The sequence below is a fragment of the Mesoplodon bidens genome (assembly GCF_964165515.1).
Source record: "Mesoplodon bidens genome assembly, chromosome: 17".
NCBI lineage: Eukaryota > Metazoa > Chordata > Mammalia > Artiodactyla > Ziphiidae > Mesoplodon > Mesoplodon bidens.
The window spans coordinates 75,421,383-75,446,495 of NC_138174.1; the positions used below are offsets into that span (position 1 = coordinate 75,421,383).

Consider the following 25,113-nt stretch of genomic DNA (forward strand, 5'->3'; position numbering starts at 1 on the left):
GCAGGAACAGTCACTGACTGGAGGAGGAAAAAGAGGTGGGAGATGGTACAGCTGAAGGGTCGTCAGCAACAGGAGACAGAGGGCAAGCTGCAGTTTCACTCACACCTGAGGCTGCTGGAACACACGGTAGCATCATTGACAGTTCGCACCTTGAGGGTTCGTATGTAGGGGACTTACTGTATCAGGGCAGAGCTGTCTTTATATGGATGTGTCAGACCCATCTCCCCCTCTGCTGAGTAGGAGCAGAAGCCCGTTTGCAAATACCAGCGTTATTAGTAGTTGGGCAGCATTGATCACACTGTCCTTAAGACCAGTGGTAAAAAAAAAAAGCTCACATATTGAGATGTAGGGAAGTCATTCTGGCTTATGCACGAGTTAACTTGAATTTTATGCTAACTAAACCAGCCTGACTGTGGCCTATCAAACACACATGGTACATCTGCTTTAACTGTTAAAGAAAAGGGCACATTGACCAGAAGTAAAAACTGTCCATGTTACACATAAAGCTTAACTGCCTCCCATCCTGAGATGCCATTGCTGGTTCTCCTCTGATGATAAGACTCCCTTCCCAGGTGTAGGGCCACGCTGACTCGCTGTGTACGTGCTGATCTGTGTGTGCTTTTCCTTGAATGTATCCTGGACTTGTTTAAGGTGCTTTGCTCTGACAAGATAGAAAACTGTGCTGGAAACCGTGCTTCTCTGGAGCAGTTTCTCAGAGTTCTCTGGGAAGAGGGCGTCTGGGCTAGTTCTCAGTTTGGCTCAAATAAAACTCTTCTATTCTTCTTGTAGATTGTTTATTGGTTATTTGCGTCGACACCAGCAGGCCTGTGGTTGATGGCAACACTCTGCCTCTCACCTCTGCCAGCCTGATTATCTCCAGGCCTCTTCTCAGTGTCCCTCCAACGCTGGAGAACAGGCTGCTTAGAGATCAAACAAAATACTTGCCCTTTGAATCTTGTCTGTTGGCTCTTTGACACAGTACAAAAGTGAAGTCAACCAAAAGAAAGAAAAATGCACCTGTAATATTGACCCACTGGTGCAGCATCTAAGACCTACTTTTTCTCACGAATTAATATATATTTTATTATTTGGCTGAGAAAGGTGAGCCTCAGAAAGGCTAGAGGTATAAATTAACCAGTGTGGGGCAGGTAGATCACACCCAGACGCCAGCTCTGCTGCTTTTTAGTGTCTGGGTCTCATTTTCTTCAGCAGTAACATGGTGTTATGTTCCCTACCCCCTCAAAAAAAAAAAAAACAGATAAAACCCCTAGTACCTCAGATGGTGGGGAGCCCAGTGTTGCCCAACCCAGCATCGCTGGGACCCAGGCCCTCTCCATCACTCTCCCCGCCTCTGCCGAATATTGGCTCAGGTTCAGGCAAGATGACCTCAGGGCCCCGAGACGGCTTCCCCAGGTCCAGGTACGTGTACAGACTGGACTACCCGCTTTGCCTCTTGAAGAGCATAGAACCCGCTCCTCGAAACCTGCCTCACAGCCTAGTAGCCAGGATGGCATTGCTCATGCATAAACCCTACCAAGGGAAGTGGGGTCACAGTGCCAGGTTAGATCAGTCCGGATCAACCTCCAGACCTGGGGAGAGAGCTGCCATTCCGAGTAAAGTGATAACATCACACCTATGCCAAGCAGGAAGGAGATGGCTCTTGGGCAGGTCCCCACCACTGGCTCTTCTTCCTCGTTTCCCAGCAGTGCCCAGCCTCCCAGCCGTGGCACTGGGCACCCTGTTTGTATTTTGTGGGTCCACCTGCTCTACACTAGCCCCAGCACCTTGCAGGTGCCCTGTGCATGTAAAGAATTAGTACCTGTTTGTTGAAGTGAATTAAGTAGCCTTCGACATATTTGTTCTGCCTTACAAACCTCTAATTAAAACAACACCATAATCATATCATGATGGCCCAGGTTAGAAACTTGATCAGGCACCACGCCTGTGACCTGGAATGTCTCTTAATTTCCACAGAAGCAAAGCTGCAAATCTCTCTTGCTCTAATAAAGCACGCCTACATTGAATTCATTCCTCTGGCCTTTTGAGTTGAAGGCAAACAGTGTGATCTGTGCTTTTCTCTAAAGTATTTATGGGTGATCTAAGCCCACATGAATTGCTTCATCCTTATTATTCACATTTTCTAATTGTTCCCCACGTCTCCTAGATGGAGGGTAATAAAACTTTGATGCTCAGATTTTTACTTAGTGACTCATGTGGCCTCCAGAATAAGCAAATGATTTTCCTCCACAAAGTTGGACTGCATCATTGTTTTTTTCTACCCAATAAATTTGTTAACTATGCCAAATGTTTTTTAAATTTAATACTACCGTATTCCCTAAGGATGATAAATACAGCCTGGCTTCTCTCTCTCACTTTTTGTTAACTTGCCCCTGAATCAACTAGGAGAAATGATTCTGACCCATAAAATCGTTATGCTCACCAACCAAACAGAGGTTCTAATCCTCTTCTTAAGATTCTTCATTAGGTTTCCATGCTTCCTGGATTGGACTTGAATTCCTGGAACCCATGTTAAAGGCCACCTGCCTTTTTGCCCACATCTGCCTCAGACCCATGCAAATCTAGTCCTGGTTTTCCCGGCTATTTTCCCTCTAAGACAGAATATAAGTGTTAATGTCAGACACCAGCTCTTAGCAAGGCCTAAAGGCATAATCTCTACCAAGAAGAGAAGGTTTAGCAGAAACAATGGCGAATCAAGAGTCCAGAAAGGTCTGTGTTCCTTTCACTACCATGATAAAATTTCATAATTGTCTCCTGAGTTAATTTCTAACTTACCTCCAGCAGAATTTCTGCTTGAATAACCTTTGAAGGATCAGACATAAATACAGAACTGTCTGATAACGATGGTTAGGTCTGGGCTAGTTTTCAGGGTTTATAGAACTGATGTTCGTCCGAAATTGCTCACATTGACCACATTTCAGAACACAGTCATCCTAGAGACAGCAGAGGACACTCCAGGTGAATATTAAGTAACTGGAAAGCAAACATCCCAGGAGGAAATGTGACCTGGCGTGTTGGGTGTAGTGCACGATACAGCACACGCTGAAATTTCTCCCCCTCAAAGCTAACCTAATATTTTCCATTTGTTTAGCTCTTAATGTCCTAGGGCTGTACTGTCCCACATGGGAGACCGCATGTGCCTATTTAAATGTAAGTTAATTAAAATGTAAAATTCAGTTCCTCTGTTGCACTGGCCACATTCATGGACTCAAAAGATACAGGGGGGGCTTCCCTGGTGTCCCGGTGGTTAAGAATCCGCCTGCCAACGCAGGGGACACGGGTTCGAGCCCTGGTCCAGGAAGATCCCACATGCCGCAGAGCAACTAAGCCTGTGAGCCACAACTACTGAGACTGCGCTCTAGAGCGCGAGAGCCACAACTACTGAGCCCGCGAGCCACAACTACTGAAGCCCACGTGCCTAGAGCCCGTGCTCCGCAACAAGAGAAGCCACCGCAGTGAGAAGCCCGCGCACCGCAACAAGGAGTAGCCCCCGCTCGCCCGAGTGCAGCAACGAAGACCTGATGCAAGCCCAAAAAAACCCTACGAATTGTTCATTTCTGGAGTTTTCCATTTTAATATTTTCGGACCTTTGTTGACTGAGGGTAACTGAAAGCAAGGCATGCAAAACCTCGAATGAGGGGGGACGACTGTATGTTATTCGGAGGTGATGCTGGGAAGGGTGAGCGACACGCGGTGGGCGCCCACGTTGCGGGCTGGTCACCTTTCACTCCCGGTCCTTCAGGCTTTATAAGACAAATCATGAGGGCATCGGTGAACCTGGACACCGGGTGAGACGAGCCCCACCCACCCTCTTGTTTCTAATCCCCGCAAATCCACCAGGGGGCAGCACCACCTCTCAGACTTCATAACCTCCTAGAGAAGCAAGGGAGATGCAGAGTGTAACTGATTTGTACACATTTCCTAACTTTACACAGATCTTTTCCCCCCAAATCTAAGGGGAGGTGCCCATGAGAAGGAACTCACGTTCTGTGAGAAGCAAGAATCGCTACATCACAAGGTTAGAGGTGGCTCCTAGGTGACCCATTGAAATGTACATTTACATTTATAAATGTATGTTTATATGTTTACATTTGAAATAGAAAAAAGGGTAATGTAATAAAATTATTACATAAAATAAAATATAAATAAAATAAATGAATAAAAATTCATGAATTCACACTGGTAATAAATAACCTACTGGTTAATAAAAAATAAAATAAAAATTCTGAATAAAATAAAATAAAAATTCAGTAGTTCATACTGATAATAAATAATCTGGCGAACACCACCTTAACCAAGCGATCAAAATTAACGAAGTTAATGTCACCTCAAAATGGGGCACACTGACATTGCTTGTGTAGAAGATCCCAAATAATCTCAGAACTATCTGCTGGAACTAATAGGAAAATTTAGCATGGTCAAAGGATACAATGACAGTATATAAAAATCAACTGTATTTCCACATATAAGCAATGAACAAATGAAAATTGAAAATTAAAAAATAATAATAGCATCAAAAGCATGATTTGGGTGTGTTGATAGAAATGTTCTAAATCATGCGGTGGTGATTACCTGATTATATACATTTGTTAAAACTCATAAAACTGTACACTTAAAATTAGTGAATCTCATTGTCGTAAATTATACCTCAATGGAGAGAGAAAAAGCACCTACTGTGTGCCCAGTTCCAGGTGCTGAGCACACAGCACAGAACAAATAAAGCTTTTCCATTGGAGCTAACTGTCTAGTCAGGGTTAGACCTTTGAAAATGAATGAATGAATGAATGAATGAATGCACATGATAAGTAGTGAAAAGTGCTATGAATTAAAATAAAGCAGGGCAAGGGTGCAGGATGGCGGGAGAGGGGGTGTGAATCCTCTTATACAGAATGGGCAGGAAGGGATTCGCACGGATAAGACGACAGTTGAGCCGAGACCTAAATTAGATGAAACCGACCGTCGCCCGCCGTCTTTGACCTGCAGAGGCCAGTCCGGGGGCGGAGCGAGTCCGGACCTCGGACCACTGGGAGTCGGCCGCCCGCTTCCGGCGGCGGCGCTGGGGCGACGGGGAGACCGGAAGTCAGTCGAGAGCGGTGAGTCCCGCGGCCGCGCGGGGGCGGCCGGGAGACCGGAAGTTCGCCGAGGGCGGTGAGTCTCGCGGCCGCGCGGGGGCGGCCGGGAGACCGGAAGTCCGCGGATGGCTGTGGGTTCCGGCTGCGGGGCGGTCAGGAGCTGCCTGGGAGGTAAGCGCGATAATGGCTTTCCCGGCCATGGCCACCCGGGCGGGGGCCGGGGCTGCGGTTGCCGGCGCCGCCGTTGTCGTGGTGCTCTCGGCCGCGCTTGTGCTGTACGGGCCGCCGCTGGACGCAGGTACTCGGCCGCGGGCTACTGGTCCGGGCGGGAGGCGCCGCCGTGGGGCCGGGGTCGCGCGGAGCCGCGGGTCCTGGGTCCACCTGGGGAGGGGTCAACCGAGGGACCCCGAGGACCCCGGCCAGGCCTTGGCTGCTGAATAGAGCGGACTGTGTAGAATCAGGCGTAAACGGGACAAGTGCGTCCGACTTGGAGCACCATCTCCTCCTGTATGGTTTTCCTCTTTTGCCCTGCGGATATTATTGTACCTAAGATTTTTCAAACCGCTGGATAGTGTGTTGTATTATCTCACTTCTCCCAACAACGTGGAGAGGCTGCTGTTTTGTAAAGAAGGAGGCCCTGAGCCAAGGTTCCCAGCCAGAAAGTAGCTGAAATGGTAAAACGCGCTTTGGCTGTAGTCCTTAGCAGCAGGCAGGACGGAGAGTAACTGTTAGGGGGGTTTGGCTGTTTGGTTTTGGGCACCGTAGTTCCAGGAGATTTGAGGAGCATTGAGGGGCCCCTCAGCTTCTGCACTTCACTCAGTCACACCAGCCCAGGCGCTTCTGGCCACCAGTTTGTTCGGAGATACTTTATCGGTCGCAGTTGGTCTTAAATTCGTACACTCCGTGATTGGTCAGCAAGATTTCTCTTTGAGTCGGCTTGAGATTTCATTATTAGACCGAACTGCGGAGCTTTTACCAAAAACTGGCTTCCCATCCCAGCTTTAGAGCATCTCAGTTAATTTAAAGATTGCTACGGTTCACATTAAATTAAAGCAGGAAACATTGGTATTGCAAAGCTGTGAGTGGCAGGTAATTCTAGAAAACAGCCCAGAATGAAGAATCTATTTAACTCTTCTCAGCCACACTTCTTTAAAGCAAACAAAAGCCAGACAGGTATGACCTGTTCTTCTAGATTCAGAATTGTATGAAGACAAATTACTTACTAGGATAAATTTCAAGTTGCCTCTTGCCAAGGCCTTTTTATCCTTAAGAACTTTGATGTTTATATTTCAATATTTCTGTGGATAAGTCCAAATGGTGCATGTCAGTAAGCCAGCTGAAACTTGATTCTCTGTGGAGTATAGGGAAGTTGAACTGACCTTCCTTTGGCCCTCTCACTAACAGGTGTTGATCTCAGGTGAGTGTTAACAAAACGCTAATGAGCAGGGTGGATTGTGCTGTGCAGTCATACAATTGCAGTTAAAAAGTGAAAACGCTGTACTTCTCAACAGTGCTGTTTTTTACCCATCCCAAATTGGTTTCAGAAGGCATTTGAGAAGGATTTGACTTGTCTTTTGGTTGGTGGCGTGATTATTTGATTTAAAAAAAAATTCTTCTGCCTGAAAATGGCAGCATTTTGGTAAAATGGTGTCTTCTGCCCTGGCTTATCCGTTCCTAACCATAGCGTCTTCACAGGTCTGTCTCTGAGCGTCAGTTTCCTTGTCTGTAAAAGAAGGATAAACTGGCTGCCAATGAGGAGAGTGAGCCAAGATGCCGTTACTTCGTCAGGCATTTATCGAGCGGCTTATTCTGTGCCAGACCCTGCTCCAGGTGGTTGAGGGTGGGAGTCCAGCCCTTAAGTCACAGGTGGGGGCTGTACCTCATTCTGTGGAGGCAGAAGGTGCAGGGGTGGTTTTGGGATGCTCTGTGTGTGGCTAGCTGCTTAAAGTGATGGCAGCTAATAAACCCAGAACATTGTAAGGGACTCAGAACGATCCGGGAGTGGCTGGTAAACTTGGATTCTGTCTTCACAATTTCCAGACTTTAAAAAGCACCTGTATTTATTGTTCTGGGGCACTGGAGGAGAGACCATTCTCCGATATCCTCGCATTGACCAGTCACGTTATGCTAGGGGTGTTCAAGTTTGACACAGATGCATGGCAAAGCACCTCGGTAAGCGCACAGACGGCTCGTCAGCGGTCAGCAGGGCCGTCCTGAAATCCGCCTGTGACAGCTGCGGTTCCTGTCCTGCAGCCGGCCGGGGAGCCCAGGCAAGAGTGTCTCACAGCCGCTGTGCACGGTGGCGAAGAGAGTGCGTGGCTGCGAGTCTGGGGTGCAGGCGGGCCTGCGGGAGGTTGGGGCCGGGGGCGGGGAGTGAGAGCTGATTTCGCTGTTAGGTCAGCGCCTCTATGGCCCGGCTGTGCGTCAGGGGCTGGACTGACGGTTGAGCAAGACTTGGGCTTTTTCACGGCCAAAGGGCTACGGCGATTCTGTTTGGAGTTTTAATCCTGCGTTGATTTGGAAGAAGGTAGGAAGGTGTTTGGATGGATGGTAATTAATATCCTTTTTACATCTTGGGGTCTAAGCATCCATCTGATATATCGGCTAAGGAGGCGTTTACACCTACTCGTTAAAGAAAATTACTTGAATAACATTGTTGAGTGAAAAGTAAAATTGTAACAGTGATAGAAGATAAAGCTGTTTTACCATATGTACAGAGCTGAGTCAGTCTCTGTTCTTCACTTGGACTTGTGACCCACGTCTGGTTTTCCTCTGCTGCTGAGATAATGGGAAGATAAAAATATTGGATGCCTCTTTTGTGAAAATGCTGTTCGTATCAGCAAAGATCCTTTAATTCTAGAGAAAATGTGCACTTTGTTATCTGTTCATACATTGGGCTCTACAGAACCCAGGATTTCTCTCACAGCTGAGCTATTTTTAATAATATGGCAAAACATACAACACAGGAAGTTTTTCAAGAAAGGCCAATTAAAATTAGCTATTTATAGATAATTCAATGATCAAACTATTTTAAAATGCCACTTTGAACCCAGTGTAAGATGTGTTCCTTATTTAGAATGCCATTTCCAGGTTAGTTGATTAGTATCTGATTGAGTGCTGGAACCGTGACTGGAAATGAATTGGGAATAACGTGACCACCTGTCTGGCTTGAAGAGCCCGTGGAAAGTAGCAAAGGGGAGAAGAGACCTAATAAACTTGAAGGACGATTACGATGAAATATGTGTAGTTCATTAAGTAACAGTGCGTTAAAAAAACTTTCTGGGGCTTCCCTGGTGGCGCAGTGGTTGAGAGTCCGCCTGCCGATGCAGGGGACACGGGTTCGTGCCCCGGTCCAGGAAGATCCCACATGCCGCGGAGCGGCTGGGCCCGTGAGCCATGGCGGCTGAGCCTGTGCGTCCGGAGCCTGTGCTCCGCAGTGGGAGAGGCCACAACAGTGAGAGGCCCGCGTACTACAAAAAAAAAAAAAAAAAAAAAAAACAACTTTCTGAAAGCTTAAGTAGACTTCCAAGACGTCTGATACATTTGAAGTAAATCTGGTCCATGCAACAATATTAGTAATGTTGTGTTGTTACTTCTGAACAGCATTTGCTTATAGAAATGAAATGATGAAACCATTGGATAAAAATCTACAGCATTCATATTAAGCCAGCTTTGGGAAGTGTTTTGATTAATGGGGTATTTTGTTCAAGTCTGTTTTTGATGTATGCTGGTAGACACTTACCCTTCTGAACATTTTCCTGTTTTTCAGTTTTAAATCGAGCATTTCCGCTGCATACAGCACGCTCAGTAACGGACATGGAGGCTGCTTTGCAGCTGGTGAGGAATGTGGTGCCGCCTCTGGCCGCCTGGAAGCACAAAGGCCAAGCTGGGAGGATAGGCGTGGTGGGAGGCTGCCCAGAGTAAGTTGTGCGGACGCAGCGTCCCTCTCTGGCTGCTCGCCTACCTGTCGTCCTTCCGTCCGTCCATCCAGTTGGACCCCAGGGGTCATTTCCAAGTGTCCTCTGATATTCTGGCAGTATTTTTCAGTGATGAACGTTTGATTGAGTAGCAGAGAAAGCATGGGGCGCCGTTGGGTGAGGCTGTTTCTTCTTACTTGGTGCGCTCTGTACTGATGGCGGTCGTTACTGTGGGCCCGTGTTACTTCTGTAATCAAGGTAAAGACACTCAGCATCTGCTCGCTTTCCTTTCTTAATTTAAAGACATTCCTGGAAGTTCCTTATGAAATTTGACAGATCCTAGCTTTATTCCGGGGCCTCTTTTCTCTTCTGGTTTTATATATTATGCTGCTGTGTCGACACATAAAGATTTGTAATTTGTCCTTGCTTGTAATACCCACTGCCTTTGACTTAAATTCGACCTTGGTTACCATTCAGTTTCTGCTTCCTTTCTGTTTGCACTGACATGCTCTTTGCCTAGCCTTGTATTTTCAACAGTTTAGCATGTCGTTGGCTGTATTTATTAAAATAACATGTAGCTAGATTGTGTTTCTTTTTTTTTTTTTTTGACTTTTAAATGATTATTAGTACAGTATCAGTACACCAAGTAGTGACATGCAACAAGTTCCTGAATTCTATCATCTAGTAATTTTAAATAAGAGAAACCAAAAGCAGCCCAATACTAGTACCCACTGTTCTCTTAGCCGGAAAGGACTATTTTAAGGCTGGCTGTTTACATAGGTTACAAGTAACTATTTACTACTTTTTCATAGATAAAGCCCCTGACCTTCAAGAAAGATTTAGGGGGAAAAAAAAATTTAATCCCTTTCTTTCTTAAGAAAATTTTTTTAAAACTATATCTAAGGTCATAGGAAGGAACCTTCATGATCTAACTTTTGAACAAGTAGAGTTGCAACATAAAGCTATGACTTAAAATTTAAAAAAAAAAACTATATCTAAGAAAGAAAAAGTCAGTGTTCGTAATATGCCACTTGAGCGAAAAGGCATAGGAAAGCAGACAACATATACCCATTAAGTTTCTAAGAAATATGAGGTAAAAAGATAAAATCTTTGGATAGGCTATAAGTTTGTACAAAGAAGCTACGACTGCTATTCTGCAAAAAGTGAAGGGACCTATTATATAATATACAGAAATAATTTAATGCCTTTTCACAAGAATATAACCCAAGCCTTGTTAAAGCCTCATATTCTATGAAGGCATCTAAAATGCCAATCCACGGCACAGCGCTTTTGCTCTTCCCCTATCCGTTTATGCGGTAATTCTCATGGATTTCTGGCCGGATGTCACAGACAAAGGCCAAGAGGTTATCCAGGACTTCATCCCTGTTCTGCCGGAAGTAGGTCTGAAGGATGGTCATCTTCTCCCGGGTGTCCTTTTCCACTTCAGTGCTGCAACTGCCGTGGGATCCCAGAGCCGCAGCTTCCTTGGCCTTGAACTCCTTCTCCCTCTGCAGGCGGTACTGTTCAATTTCAGCCTGGGCTGCTTCTTTGGCCTGCTTCAGCCTCCGGTTCTTCCGCTTGCGGGCCTCGGACACCTTCTCGGCGGCCCGCTTCTCGGCCTGGAGCAGCTGCTGGATGCCCTGCGACTGACTGGCCATAGCTGCAGCGGCGTCTCCGAGACGCCACAGACAGGCCTAAATGGGCGCGTTCGCCCCCTCGGGTCAGCTGACCCAGCCGCCCAAGATCTGCCTAGATTGTGCTTCTTTACCCACCGTGACAGTGACTGCTCTTTCTAAGTGAGGGGGATGTATTTCTTTTGTTAGCGAGGCTTGTACTCACACTGTGGGGTGAGTGTGTCTGTCCGCTGTCCTGTCCTTTGGCATTTCGGGCGAGTTCGTGGCTCTGCCCTGGGGAGACTGTCATACGTGCAGCGTGCCCTGAGCATGTTTCCCTGTTCGGGTTAGCAAAGCTCTTCTTCACCCCTGGGATTGACCTAACAGTTACAGTCACTCATCTGACGTCAGGTTCACGGATTTTCCTTGCTGTGCTTGAAGTGCCCTTAAACATAGGTACAGGCGTTTCCGAGCAAGTGGGTGGAAGCAGGAGGGAGGCGTGCGAGTCTCTTCTCGTTTGTCCCCATGTCCGAGGTGACCGCTGCCTCTGCTCACCGTCGCTCTCGGGGGTGGGTCCTGCTCCTTGGGGCACCAGCCAGTCCAGGGGCTCTGGCCTGTGGTCACCTCGAGCACACTGTCTCCCTCTGCAGATGCCTTTGGGAGACTCTCCCTGTTTTCTCAGACCTCCAGGTGTTGTTTTGTTTTGCTTTGTTTTTCCCCTAACACACATCCCTACCCTCCTCCTTGCTAGCAGAACCCCAGTCTTGTTCAGTTGGTGTTGCATTTTCTCTTACTTGTGTCTGTGTGCATTTCTGATAAGTCAAGTGCTTTCTGTGTCTATATGAGTCTAGAGAGAGGTGTCGTCTTTATAATATTAAGTCCTCTCATCAAGCGTACATCTATTCTTTAATAGGTTTTAAAAATGTCCCCACAGAGTTATCATGTGTTTTATAAGGTTAATTCCTAGATGCTTTATGATGTTTGCTGATATGGTAGATGCTATCATATATTCTAATCAGTTATTCCTGGTATAGAAAAAAACCATTTTTTTTCTGTTGATATAAATCATGCCGAACCACTGTACACTAGGAGACCCATCTTTTTAACAGCTTTATTGAGGTCTGGTTGGTATATGGCAAGCTGCAAATGTTATAAATGTACAATTTGATAAGTTTGACCTCTGTATGGCCCCCTGAAGCCATCCGTCAATGCTTCAGTTTGCACATACGCATTTCAGAGAGACCTTGGGGCACCTGGCCAGGCTCTGCCTCTCCTGACACGGTTCAGAGGCCTCATAGGAAAGATTGACTTTCCTGGAACTGATCCGTGTTTCCCGAGCTCCTACTGAGGGTTGGGCCATGCCTGGGTGCTGCGTGTCTGTGTAATTGACTGATAAGCCTGGTGTGCTTGCCTCATTCTCAGAAGTTTCTGACTGTAAATGTCTTCTTTTTAGGTACACTGGAGCCCCCTATTTTGCAGCAATCTCAGCTCTGAAAGTGGTATGTTTGTTCATAGCTTCTTTTTCAGGATTTTTCTAGTAAAGAGTTGGATTATTTAAATATGACTGAAGCAAATGTTTTCTGAATATTCTCTCAATATTCAGAGAAATCTGCGTAACATTTTGGGTAATCATGGTAAGAGACGTACCTTTAAATCTACCCTAACTTCTTGTGCAGCCACAAAGTAACTTGGATTGGGACTCATTTTCTTTTAAACTAAACTTTTTTTAGAATTGTACTTCACCGCAGTGATCCAGGCTGCCTTTTCCGTCCTAGCATAAGCAGTGGACCTCTTTTAACCTTGGCAGTTGTCACGGCAGCGTTTTGATCAAGTCCTGAAGGCCCAGTGGCACAGGGACTCCCTGCGGACCTCATAGTGATGCCACCTGAGCCGGCGGGGCCACCTGCCTCTTTGGCGGCAGCAGAAGTCCGCCTCTCTTTCCAGGCCTTTCTTAGGCTCTGACGCTGGCCGGAGGCCTCTCAGCCACCTCCTGGCTGTGGGTTACCTGCGGCAGTGGGTGCTTTTCTTTTGTGGACAGTGCTGCGGAATTTGCACGGTTGTACCAGAGCCACCAGTGCTCTTAAGTGTCTGTCGGGCGAGTCCCGCATTAAGCCGGCCTCCTGTGCTCCTCCTCAGGGCGCGGACTTGTCCCACGTGTTCACCACCCAGGATGCTGCGCCTGTGATCAAGTCGTACAGCCCGGAGCTGATCGTTCACCCGGTTCTGTGAGTGGGGCCCCGGCGGGCGGGATGTGAGACCGGGCAGGAGAGGAGTGTGGGGAAGCCACCAGGGTGTGGGCTGAGCAGGTTGTCATCTCCATGGCCTGCTGATGTGCCGGTGGACGTGGCTGGTCGCCGTGGGGTGGGCAGGGGAGCCTAGATCTGGGAGTTGTCAGCACGTGGGCTGCGTTTAAACCAGGCGGTGAAGCTGTGTGTGGGTCGGGAGGGCCCGGCGCGCTGGTGGCTGGGAGCAGACGGGAGGGGCCCAAAGCGGGTCCTGGGGCCTAGTGGAGAGCTTTGCGGACGGTCCTGGAAGAGCCCTTGCTTGGAGCTGGAGACGGCTGGCTCCCAGTGCGGGGTCGCCGGCAGCCCGAGCAGGGCTGCTGGGGGCCGGGGCGGGCCATGTGGTAGCCTGTGGGCCCTGGGAGTGGCGGCCGGGCCTCAGAGTCACGCACAGCCGTCAGGTCTGGTCCTAAGGAGGGCTCCTGATGTCGCGGGGGGTCAGGGCGCCGCCGGGCACACGCCTCCCCACAGGCCTGAGGTGGGGACGTCTGCACCGTAGGTAGGAGTGCAGCCTGCACTGCATCTGTGCGCCTGTGTGATGGAACCAGACTGGCACAGGTCATTTTGAAATGAGTCATTGTGTCCTACTTTAGCGTGTTTCACGTATTTTTCCCCCGTGAGTCTTATTTAAAAATAAGAAAAAGTGTAGTATGATCATGACTATATACCCTGCATTATTGACTATTTCTGATGGGAAGGAAGTTCCATTTGACTCAGAGACACGTGGACCACTCGAGTAAACTGCTAGGGTCCCTCCCGGGGCCTGGGAAGGGGCCCAGCAAGTGAGAGGTTCTGTGCTTGAGTTTCATCCCCAGGAGTATATGCCTCTGCTGCCCCCACATCATGCCATACTGGCTCCTGGTCTCTGTTCAGCCAGGCTGCTCGTCGTCATTTCCCATAAAACAGCACTTTCCTGCCCCTGCTGCTCCCTCCTTCTCTTGTCTGCTTGTCCCCGGAGGGGATGGCTTCCCCTGCGAGCCTCCTAAGTGGAGGTGGCTTTTCCTTCGTTCCCCCAGCCACTGGGTCTGGAGGTGGGATGTGCGTCCTCCCAGACCATCACCTCTCGTTCCAAAACCTCCAGCTCCTTTGAAACTCACACCCACTGACCCAGTACCCCTCCTCCCTGCAGCCGTCTCAGACCCCCCATCAGTCCTTGGACGTTAATGTCTCTCTCCACCATTGCTCCCGGGACTGTTGCCAATGTGTGTGTAGGGAACTGCTTTACTGGGATATGATTCACTATAAAATCCACTGACTTTGTACGGTGGTTTGTGGTGTGCTCACCAGGTTGTTACGTCACAGATAATCTTAGAACACTCCCACCACTCCCAGAGGGAAGCCCCTCCCCATCGCCACCCCAGCCTGAGGCGACCTCTCGCCTGCTTGGTTTCTAAACATTTCTTATGCATGGAATCAGACATTTGTGAGGTCTTTTGTGTCTGCCTTCTTTACTTAGCATCCTGTTTTTGAGAGTTGTCCACATTGCAGCCCGTGTCAGTGCTCTGTGGCTCTTTAACAAACAAAAACAAAACCCAGAAGTCCCCCCCCCAACCCCGCCAGCTGCTGGCAACCGGCAGTCTCTTCTCTATGGGTGAGTTTGGTGTTGTGTTTTTGCGGTTTTTTTGTTTTGTTTGTTTGCTTTAAAGGTCCCCCGTATAAGAGCATATGCTATTTGTGTTTCTTGGGCTCATTTCACTTAGCAGAATGTTCTCGGGCATCTGAATGTTGAAAGCTAGACAACTATGGTGGGGTCCTGGAACAAGAAAAGGACACTGGGGGAAAAGCTGGAAAAATCTGTAGTTTCATTAATAAACAAAAGATGAACATTTCAAGCCGCTTTGCCCTTCTTTTGCTTTTTTAGTGACAGCCCCAGTGCCGTCCAAGATGTGGAAAAGTGGTTGCCCCGACTGCACGCCCTGGTCGTAGGGCCTGGCTTAGGCAGAGACGACGTTCTTCTCGAAAACGTCAAGGTAACGTGTAGAATTATTAACCACGCCTGTTCCCACAGGCTCGGCCCTTAGATCGAGGGAGTCTGACGGAATTGCATTTTCCGTTGTTGCTCTGTGTGCGTCTTGGAGGAGGAGTTGAGACGGATAGAACATGGTCTGGGGGATAGAGGAGCCACTGGGCGTAAAGGTAGGGATGCGCTTAAACCAGAGCAGGGCCCCGCTGAACGGCGCCCTCTCTTGCTCCTGGGGCTCTGGTCTCAGGCTCTGGCCAAGGAAGTCTCCATGGGGCCCGACGTGACGAGAGTCCCAGCATCCGGGCTGAGCGGGATTAGCAGTGGCCGGGCGTGCGCTCAGGCTCGCGGTCGCCTCCCCGCGACCCCTTCCTGCTGGGGACCCCTGGCAGCCTGCTCCTGGTGCCCGCTGTAAGGGCACAGGGCCCCCCCGGGGCTGGCCGAGAGCCACGCTTCGTGAAGCGTTCTGCATGGTGCCCGGTTGGGCGCACGGAACAGCAGGCCCAGTGGGAGTCTGTCACAGTGAGCCAGTGGGAGAGGGTGCTTCTGGGTTGTTCTGGCGACTTCACCGTTGCTATAAGTTGTGCGCTTAGAGAGAAACATGAAAGGTGTTCTGGTGGTTCTAGCTTTGTGTCGTCAGCGGGTCCTCTTGAAAGCCCTTGTTAGTTTAATTTCTTAACCTGGTGCTTCTCTGACCACCTGAGGTCCTCACTGGTCTAGAAATACCTGGGCCTTGGACCCCACGGGCCAGTTGTTCTGCTGCCTTTGCACTCTCTTCTGTCCCCTGCCGTCCTTTTCAGCTAAAGCCAGCGTAGCCGGCGCTGGGTTGGGGGGGGAGTGGGCAGGAGACCCTAGTTCACCCTCGTGTGTACACATGCATTCGTTTACTTTTTCGTTGATCATTTATGCTCTTCCTTATTACCGAAACTTTATGCCTGCTTTAATCTAAAAAGATGAAACTACTTTTTTGGCCTCAAAAAGTTGAAATAGAAATAAATACTATCCTGGATCAGGGAAAATAGCTCGGATGGCACACCAACCCCGCATTCTGTGTGCGCCCGCTGCCCAGGTCCTCCGACACTGCCTTGGTGTCACTCTCCGAGGGGACACATCTCGGGGACCTGCTGAGCTCTCCCTGCCCTCTTTGGGGCCCTTCTCAGTGCCCCCAGACCGCCTGCCCCAGCTCCAGCCCTGGGAGGTGTCGGCCACGTGCCTCGAGGGGGCTAGCGGTCACAGTGAACCTGATTTGCCACCCTCGTTTCAGCAGCTGGAGGGGCTCTTGGCTCAGCTTCTGCTTTTTGAGTTAAACTGAACAAAAGCTCAAGGGAAAAAAGGTGTAGGGTGCTGTGAGTGTTGGTTGGACTTTCCTAGCCGTCTGTGGGTAAAGAACGTTTTAAAAGGCAGACGTGTGTTTGCTTTACCAGAAGTTAGTGACAACGTGAATCTTAAGGGTCCCTTCCACAGAAAATCTTTCCAGCCTTTAGGGTGAACGTTGGGGCTGGAAATTTCACTTTCTTCAAGCCCATGAATTATCACTGAGGAGAAACAGTAGCCGTGACAGGTGACTGGGGATGGAATGGAGCAGGAAATGTGTTTCCAACTTTAGTGTCGAGAGCTGGTCCGTTTACTATTGCCTGTTTCAAACGGTTTGGTTAAAACGTATGTACCCTCTGTAGGACGTGATGCTAAGTGAAGTAGGCCAGGTGCAGCAGCACAAACACTGCGCGGTCTCACTTCTGGGTGGAGTCAGAACAGGTGAGCTCGTAGAAGCAGAGAGGAGGAGGGCGGCTGCCGGGCGCGGGGGTCGGGGGTGGGGAGAGGTTACATCCTCCCCCGGGGGAGGTGGTGGCTGTGTGGGTTAGCTTGACTGGTGATTATTTCACTGTACTTGTGCACGGGCTCACCTTGGAGATACGGAGTTCGGTTCCGGGCCACTGCAATAAAGCGAATTCTCGTCATAAAGCCAGTCACGTGAGTTTTTTGGTTTCCCAGTGGAGATAAAGTTAACGTTTGTGTTATACTGTAGTCTATTATGTGTGCAATAGCATTATGTCTAAAACACAGTGTAGGTACTTCAATTTAACAGTACTTTGTGACTGAAAAGCGCTGATCGCCATCTGAGCCTTCAGTGAGACATCGCTGTTCTGCTGGTGGAGGGTCTGGCCCCCATGCTGCCGGCTGCTGCAGGCTGGGGTGGCCGTGGCAGTTCTGGAAACGGGGCTGCAGGAACCTTTGCCGCATTCCTTAACGTGTGCAGTTCAGTGGCTTCTAGGACGTTTGTGGAGTTTGCAGCCATCGCCACAGTCCGTGTTAGGACATTTTCACCACCCCAGAAAGAAGCCCCGTACCTGTTAGCACTTGCTCCCAGCCTCCCCACCCCTGGCGACCACGAATCTACTTTGTGTCTCGGTGGATTGGCCTCTCCTGGAATCCTGGACCTTCGTAGGAGCAGCGTCATGCGGTGTGTGGTGTCTTGTAATGTCAAGGCTCACCCTGTTGTGGCAGGTTGTCAGCGCTTCATGCCTTCTGTTGCTGTGTGATAGGCCGTTGTATGGAGGGACCGCGTTTTTAAAATCCATTTGTCAACTGATGGACCTTTGGGTTGTTTACACTTCCTGGCTATTACAAATAGTGCTGCTGTGAGCACTCATTTACAAGGTTTTTTGTGGATTTATGTTTTTATTTCTATGGGGTATATACCTAGACTGGAGCAGCTGGATCATACGACAACTCCGTTTGGTGTCTTATCTAAGGGTTTTGCCTGATGCAAGATTTACTCCTGTGTTTTCTCTTAAGAGCTTTATTCTTTTAGCTCTGTGGTCCCTTTTGAGTTAAGTTTTGTATGTGGTGTTAAGGAAGGGGTCCAGTCCAGTTTTATATCCAGTTGTCCCAGCACTTCTTCGGGCCAGTGAATCTCTGGGCATCCTTGTTGGAAGTCAGTTGACATCAATGTGAGGGTTGACTTCTGGGCTCTCCTTTCTGTGCCATCGATTGTACAGCTGTCCTCGTGCCAGTGACCACACTGTCTTGATCATTGTGTCTGCACAGTAAGTTCTGAAATCGCAAAGTGGGGGTCCTCCAACTTTCTTCTTTCCAGCATTGTTTTGGCTATTCTGGGTCCCGTGAGTTTCCATGAGTTTTAGGATCAGCTTGTCAGTTGCAGAATGGACAGCTGGGATTTGGGTAGGGGTCACCTTGAATCTCTAGGTCAGTTTGGGGGTCGCTGCTGTCTTAACGGTGTTGAGTCTTCCAGTTCATAAGCTGGTTTTGAACCAGAGTTTGTGGAGGTAGGACGTAGCATCTTGACCGACCCGCCTGGTATCTGTGCTCTTTTGCAGCTTGTTGTTTTCCTTGATGCATGTGTCTTGGAGACTTTTCCTGGCAGAGTATGCAGATGTTCATTATTTTTAATAGCCTCATCATAATATGCTGTAATGTATTTAACTAGTTCATTTCGGCTGTTTACAGCATTTTTTTCTATTAGTGATGCCTTGAACATTTCTGTATATCTATTTGTTTCTTTTGGGTGTTTTCTTTAGGATAAATTTATACAAGTTCCATTGCTGAATCAAAGAGTATCTGTGGAAGGTGGAGGTACTGAATAACATCCTCTGAACTGAGAAGGAACTTTTGAGACCAAAAAACAAAGCAGGCAACTGAGTGAAGTGCAGTTCTGAAGTTTACGTGGGGACTGACATACAGGCAGGATCGGGTGGAAGATGACCCAGGTGTCCCTGGCTGCACGGAAAGGGTCCAAGGGGATTTCTGAAAAAAGAATCTGACCCCCAAGTGAGACGCATGTCTGCACTGATGGGAACTGGACTTTATTCCACCCCCCCAGGGGGGGTCTCTGCAGAGGCACTCCTCCAGTTTTCATATCAGAGAAAGATGGTCAAGCCGATAGGGAACTTGTCCGGCTTGGGCGCATTCCTGGCAAGTGGGCTAGAGCTCAGTCACTCACGCGGGGAGGGGAAAGGGCAGGGCTGCGGGCCTGAGATGGAGCTGCCAGAGTGGGGTCAGCGGGGTCCAGCCGCACGGCGCGAAACGGAAGCGTTTCTGAGAGATGCTCCCGGCTGTCTCCAGAGGCTTGTAGCGGTTTGCTCTCCAGCGAGGGCTGCCCTTGCCAGGATGTGCTCTGGGGGGCTGCCACCCTTCACGCCCCCTCCTCGTGTGTAGAAAGCTCCTTGTTCCACTTCAGCCCCTCCTGACCTGTGTGTGGCCGGCTCCTTCCTTTGCCCGTTCTTCCCTCAGGTGAGATTGCTGTCCGGATGTGTGTGTGTGTGCAGGGCTTGCTCGTCGTCACGGCGTGTGCTGGTGGCGCTGACCCTCCAGATGCCGTGACCGTGACAGCGTCAAGTGCACAGGCCCTCTGAGCCGTGGAAGCAAGACCAGCCCTCCGTTCTCTGCGTCAGGAGGCCGAGTGTCACGCTGTGTGATGTTACTTATGTGCTCCCCGTGGTGTCGGCTCATGTTTCCCGGGTCTGAACATTCACTGGGCCACTGTCTTTGTAAAACTCTAGTAGGAAAGTACAGAGACTCAGAAAACCTGAATTGGTTCTCACGGTAACGCCCGACTCGGGGCGAGCAGACAGAGCATTTCCACTGTTTAAGAAGGAGAGAGCCTTCCGCGGGCCCCGTACCCTGACCCTCCACCGAAGGGGCTTTTGGGCACACTCGCAGCACTCGGACCGGCGTCGGCGGGTGCGACCGAGGCCGCCGGGCAGGGCAGCCGTGCTGGGTGAGGTTGACTCCTCGCTACTACGTTACGGACGTGGGCTTAGCTCCCAGTGTTTTAAATCATCCCTGCTCGTCACGTATCTCGTTCAGCGTTCTCTTCTAACGTTTTCTGTTACCCAGTGTCTGTCGGGTAGAAGTCCTCCTCTCATGCTGTTGCCGTAAATGCCCTTGTCGTGAAGTACTGGTGCATAATAATCAGCGGTCATGTTGGTCAGACACACATATAAACCTCAAACTTTCAGTGTAGCATTCTCAGAGCGAAGTGATTCACTGTTCATTACTACGGTCATTCATTTGAAAACACGTGAAGTGTTACTTACGAGAAATAGATAAAAACTGAGGAGTTGGGGGATTCCCGAGACTTCAGGTCTCTCAGCTCCAAATCCTGAGGGCTAGTATCTATTGGAAACTTGGAGGTGCCGGCTCAGGGTTGTCCTTCGTGGGCTGGCCTGGGACCCAGCACTGCGTGACGGTCCCATGGGCTCTTGTTTTCAGAGTTCCCAGGGCCCTGCCTTACAAAGTCTCTTTTCTCATTATTTTATGCATTTGCTTTCTTATTTCCTGTCTGTTGGTTGATGGGCTGATGTTGAAGTCCGTCAGGAACTGCTCGGTTTCTTTTACCCTCTCTGAGAGGTGACGGGCTTGTTGCTCAGCCTGGCTTCCTTTCCTTGCAGGGCATTTTAGAAGCGTCCAAGACCAGGGGCATCCCCATCGTCATCGACGCGGTGAGTGTGGCCTCCTCTCCTGTCCCCTCCTCCCAGGGGCCCCCGTGGCCTCGCAGTGACGTGAGTCGTCGTCTGCAGGATGGGCTGTGGCTGGTCGCTCAGCAGCCAGCCCTCATCCAAGGCTACCAGAAGGCGGTTCTCACCCCCAACCACATGGAGTTCAGCAGACTCGCCGAGGCCGTGGTGAGTCAGCTGACGTCCCGGGCAGGGGTGAGGGGTGCGCCCTGCGGCTCTGCCCCGGCTCGTCCTGCGGTGCACCTGCGGGGACAGACGTGCAGAGGAGGGTGGACAGGTGCATTCCGGGTGCGTCTAATGATGGGGCATCTTCCAGTTAGCGTGTCTTTGTGTGGATGAAAGGTGGCCTCTGGGGTCAGCCCGCCCTCCTGCCACCGTGCACCCTGAGCGGATCACTCCATCCCTGCCCTTGCCCCTGTAAAATGTGGCGCATGATGGAATCTGCGTCGTAGGGTTTGTGAGGACGAAATAAAATAATAACAGCTGACCCTTGAACAGCGTGGGTTAGGGGCGCTGAAGGCTGCACGCTGTCAAAGTTCTGAGTGTGATTCCCAGTCGGCCCTCCGGGTGCGCGGTTCCCCGTGTCCTTGGTCCCGCATCCGTGGATTCAGCCGACCTCGGATTGTGTAGGGCTGCGGTGTGTACTGTGGGAAACAACCCACAGGTAAGTGGGACCTCGCGGTTCACACCAGCGTTGTTCGAGGGTCAGCTGTGTACGTCAGCCCAGCGTCCTCACGTATTCATGCCCGCGAATGTCTGCTCGTTATCACTCCAAGTCGCATCTCTCACAAACCTTTACAATCCCAGCCAGCCGTGGGCCAGTAGTCCTAACTCTGGGCCTCCCTCCCGCTGGTGGACGGAGACGTCTCTGCACGTGGGGCCCGAGCTCGGCCGTCGGCAGGTGCCCGGAGGGCCCTTCCCCGGATGAGGCGGGATCAGGGTGGATGGGCTCTTCCTGTGTCTGATGACAACTGTGTCTGTGTGTTGTCCTCCGTCGTAGCTGGGAGACCCCCTGGACGGCAGGGACCGCTGCGGAGCTGTGCTGAGACTCAGCCGGGCCCTGGGCAACATCACCGTGGTCCAGAAAGGGGAGCAGGACGTGATCTCTGATGGCGAGCAGGGTGAGTGGCCGAGGGCTTCACACCGCGTGCCGGCCAGCCACGCTGGGCACCAGCCCCAGGAGGACCTCCTGTTCACACACGGTCACACACGGGCACACGTGCACACTTACCCCCCAGGGAGGGACTCCCTGGTGAGCGTGTCAACCACCGCTTCTGGAAAGGCCGTTTTTGTCTTGTTTCTCGCTGTTCTGCAAAGGGAGGCGGCAGTGACGCGTGCTGGTCCTGGTCGACACCGGGTACGGGGTGCACTTCTGTCTGTGCTGTGCAAGGAGAGCCCCAAGCGGAGGCTCCGGGCAGCGGGCGACCCTGCAGGCCCGTTGCCACCTCACCTGAGGCACCGATGCAGTTGCTCGAGTCTTTCACTGCGTCCTGTTGTTTTATAAAAACGCCTGGAAAACAGAGACACCCGAGGAGCCGCCGGTGGGGCGGGAGCCCCCGGGCCCCGAGCGTGGCTGCAGAGCCCAGCAGGCCCGCCCGCGTCTGCACCGGGGCTCGGTGCGTGACGCCCCTGCTCCCTGCAGACGAGTCCTCCTGTCACTGAAGTCTGCTCCGGAGGCAGGAGCCCGCCACGCGTTGATGAGGGAGCTGTACACACGGAACCGGTGCCCAGGAAGGAGTGTGCACGCTCACACACACATGCTCGCTGTCACGTGCTGGACAGGAGACGCAGAGAGTCTCCTCTGCGTGGCCCTGAAGCCCGTGGGTCAGACGCTGGAAGGTGCTCTAGACTCTAACAGAGAGAGCGTAGCAGCTGGTTAAGACGTTTTCCCAAGAGACAGAAACTTCTCGGCACGGCACAGACAAAGTCCCGGCAGGGCCGCTGCTGGCGCTGTGGGCGTCTCCTGGCGTGTGAAGCGGGCGCCCTGGGCCGGGGGCGCCATCCCCACCCTGTCCCCGCAGACCCCTCGGTGCTGGCCGGGGGAGCTGGGCCTCCGCCTGCCGTGTCAGGACGGGCGGGGAGGGGCAAGGTGACGGAGCACGGCCCCTCTCACACGGTCCCCTCGCCCCGCAGCGCTCACGTGCAGCCAGGAGGGCAGCGGCCGCAGGTGTGGCGGGCAGGGGGACCTCCTGTTGGGCTCCCTGGGCGTCCTGGCGCACTGGGCCCTCCTGGCCGGCCCCGAGAAGACCAGCGGGTGAGTCACATCGTTGTTCCCCCCGTGCTGTTCAGCAGTTGCACGTTAAACAAGTGGCTGCTTGGAACATTCCGCTGAGGCGCTGGTGTCTCGTGGAAGAAGAGCCCCCAGGGCAGGAGTTGGTCCCAGGACACTCGCCCGGGGGCTCTGGTGTCCCTGCTGGTGTCCGGGGTGCTGCTCGGGGGGTCTGCAGCGCATGCTCTGCGAGACCGGTGCCTCGGGACACGCAGGCGGGGGCAGAGCCTGTGCTGGGAGATGACTGTCCACGGGGCGCAGCGCCCGGAGCAGTGGGTCCGCCGGCGCTGGCAGAGGGTGAGCCCGGGCAGCACCCCCCGGGGCCCTCGGCCTCCTCGCTGTGCCCATCCTGGCAGCTCTGATGGTGCCAGGCTGCAGGGTCCCGGCACACGTGGCCCGGGGGGCCTGCGGGGTGTGTGCGCGCAGGCGGGGCTGTGATGGGCCCAGGAATGTAGCAAGCAGCTCGTCCTCAGGCTCCAGTGTCTTCCAGGGCCGAGAACAGGCACCGAGCACTTACCCTGTGACCGAGCACCCGTCTGGCTTGCAGCCGAGACGTGGCTGTGTCCTAACCTTTCTCCAGGCGGACGGGCATTTCTGATAGGCCCAGCGGCACGTTAGACTGAACTTCCCAGAGTGGGTCCCAGGGCGACCACAGGAGGGACGGGGAGGGCCTTCGGTGGCCACGACGCCCCGCTAACGCCGCTCCCCCGCAGGTTCGGCCCGCTCCTCGTGGCTGCCTTTGGTGCCTGCGCGCTGACCAGGCAGTGCGCACACCAAGCCTTCCAGAAGCACGGCCGCGCCACCACCACCACGGACATGATCAGGGAGCTCGGGCCCGCGTTCAGCAGACTCTTTGAAACCTCAGCCAGTGCAGACGGAGGGGTGGCCCCGACGGGGGAGCTGCGTTTGTGACGGGACCCGCCTCCGGTCCATCCGAGTCCGCTGGGAGGTGTGTGTGTCTGCGCCGTGCGGGTTGACGTAGACAGTGTCAGAGCTTGGAACGTAGCACTTTGTGGCTCAACTGCTGTGTGCTTGGAGGTGTAGGAAACAGAGTATTCCTGAACTTTTCTCAGCTTCTGGACAATATCAGAAAAGAATGAAGAGAATCACAAGACAACGAGACCGTCCGTCACCAGCTCAGCTGAGGTCGTGGGCTTTTGCTGTGCGATTCTTCTGTTTACGGGAAGTTCCCCTCCTCCTGTAGTCCTCTCGGGGGGGATCCCATCGCTCATTTTCAAATGTCTACACGAATGTTGTTTTCTTTTTTAAACTGAGGTCCTCGAAGGGATGTGGCATTCATTCTTCAGCTCATTTTTGTTTCTTTTTGAACTGTGATTCGGTTGGACACATCTGGGCAGAAATACTAAGCATTGCTTCTTTTGGTCAATTGGTTGAAGTATTTCAGAATAATGAGAAATCTTTTAGAACTTGGAAACCCTTTTGGAGGCAGCTGGGCAGATCACAGAAGGGAAGCGAATGGGACCCTGACCCCTGAGTGCGTAGGTAGGGCCTCTGGGGTCCCTCAAGCTCCCACTTCCCCTGGCCTGTGCACCAGTCTGGTGCTGGCTGACAGGCCCCAGCGCGGCACACGGGAGTGGGAGGGACGCCTGGGGTCCCGGGGTCGGGCGGGAGGCGGCACCCAGGTGGGGGGCACCAACACTGCCCTCACGCCTGCTCACGGAACAGGACGGCGGGTCCCTCTGCTTCGAGAGTGGGTGTGGCTTCAGGAACGTTCTGAAGACTTTCTCTCTGAAACTGTAGTGAGTTGTCCCATCCGCATCAGGTCAGTTTGGGCGCGGCCGTCTGTGTGGGCAGTTCTCTTCGTGGCCCGAGAGCTGGCCGTCTCCCGTCACCTCTCTGCGGGGCTGGGTACAGCACGTGCGCTTGAGTGCACTCTCAGGTGTCGGTGCCGCCTTCTGTGGGGCGGGGCCTGGCCTGGCCGTCTCGTCTGTCCTTCCCCAGTGACTCCTGCTCTGTGGTCAGAAACCTCCTCACAGAAAGGTCCCACTTCCTCTAGATAGTCGTGGACTTTCAAGATTTCCTTTAAAATGTTTACCATTGTTACTTCATATCTAACTGTAGAAGAGTTTAAGTGTCATGGACATTTTCTCCTTTGGGAAATTACGCCTAAATCACGGTCTCTATTAAAAAGCAGATCTGGTTTACTTCAAGGGAGAGTTTCGTATTTTTTTCTTAAACAGCCAGAATCCACCTTTCAACTTACTCCTGAGTGAGGACAGTCTCAGATATTAGGGAGATAAGAACACGTAAGCCCGTCTGTCTAATGGTATGGTTTTCACCACTGCCTACCAGTACCGTTAAAATGAAGTACTAAGCCTGCACGTAGCTGACACGGGAACTGTTGTGTTTCTGCCCTGAGTCCCTTTGCTTGAGAAAGCAGTTAAGGGCCCGTTGTCCTTTGCAAACCCGGGCACTCTCTAGCTCCAGCTGAGGACACTGCCAGGAGACCAGCTCCGAAGCACATCTGGTGGCCGGGTCGGGCTC

General features: G+C 51.6%; 2 protein-coding genes across 3 annotated transcripts; one reads left to right on the top strand and one right to left on the bottom strand.

The window, feature by feature from the left end:
- Positions 1–5,169: 5,169 nt before the first annotated feature.
- Positions 5,170–24,779, top strand: NAXD (NAD(P)HX dehydratase). Of its 2 annotated transcripts, none has more exons than XM_081214434.1 (10): positions 5,170–5,261; positions 8,860–9,010; positions 12,074–12,119; positions 12,757–12,845; positions 14,764–14,872; positions 20,274–20,324; positions 20,403–20,507; positions 21,340–21,460; positions 22,473–22,593; positions 23,322–24,779. In XM_081214434.1, the coding sequence occupies exons 1-10, from the start codon at positions 5,216–5,218 to the stop codon at positions 23,518–23,520; spliced, it is 1,038 nt and encodes a 345-aa protein (XP_081070560.1). In that variant the 5' UTR covers positions 5,170–5,215; the 3' UTR covers positions 23,521–24,779. The 2 variants fall into 2 exon arrangements, with proteins under 2 accessions (XP_081070560.1, XP_081070559.1); XM_081214433.1 differs by having other exon boundaries at positions 5,227–5,388.
- LOC308604867 (V-type proton ATPase subunit G 1-like) lies at positions 10,184–10,747 on the bottom strand. The gene has a single exon (XM_081214436.1). The coding sequence runs from the start codon at positions 10,663–10,665 to the stop codon at positions 10,309–10,311; it is 357 nt and encodes a 118-aa protein (XP_081070562.1). The 5' UTR covers positions 10,666–10,747; the 3' UTR covers positions 10,184–10,308.
- Positions 24,780–25,113: the final 334 nt, after the last annotated feature.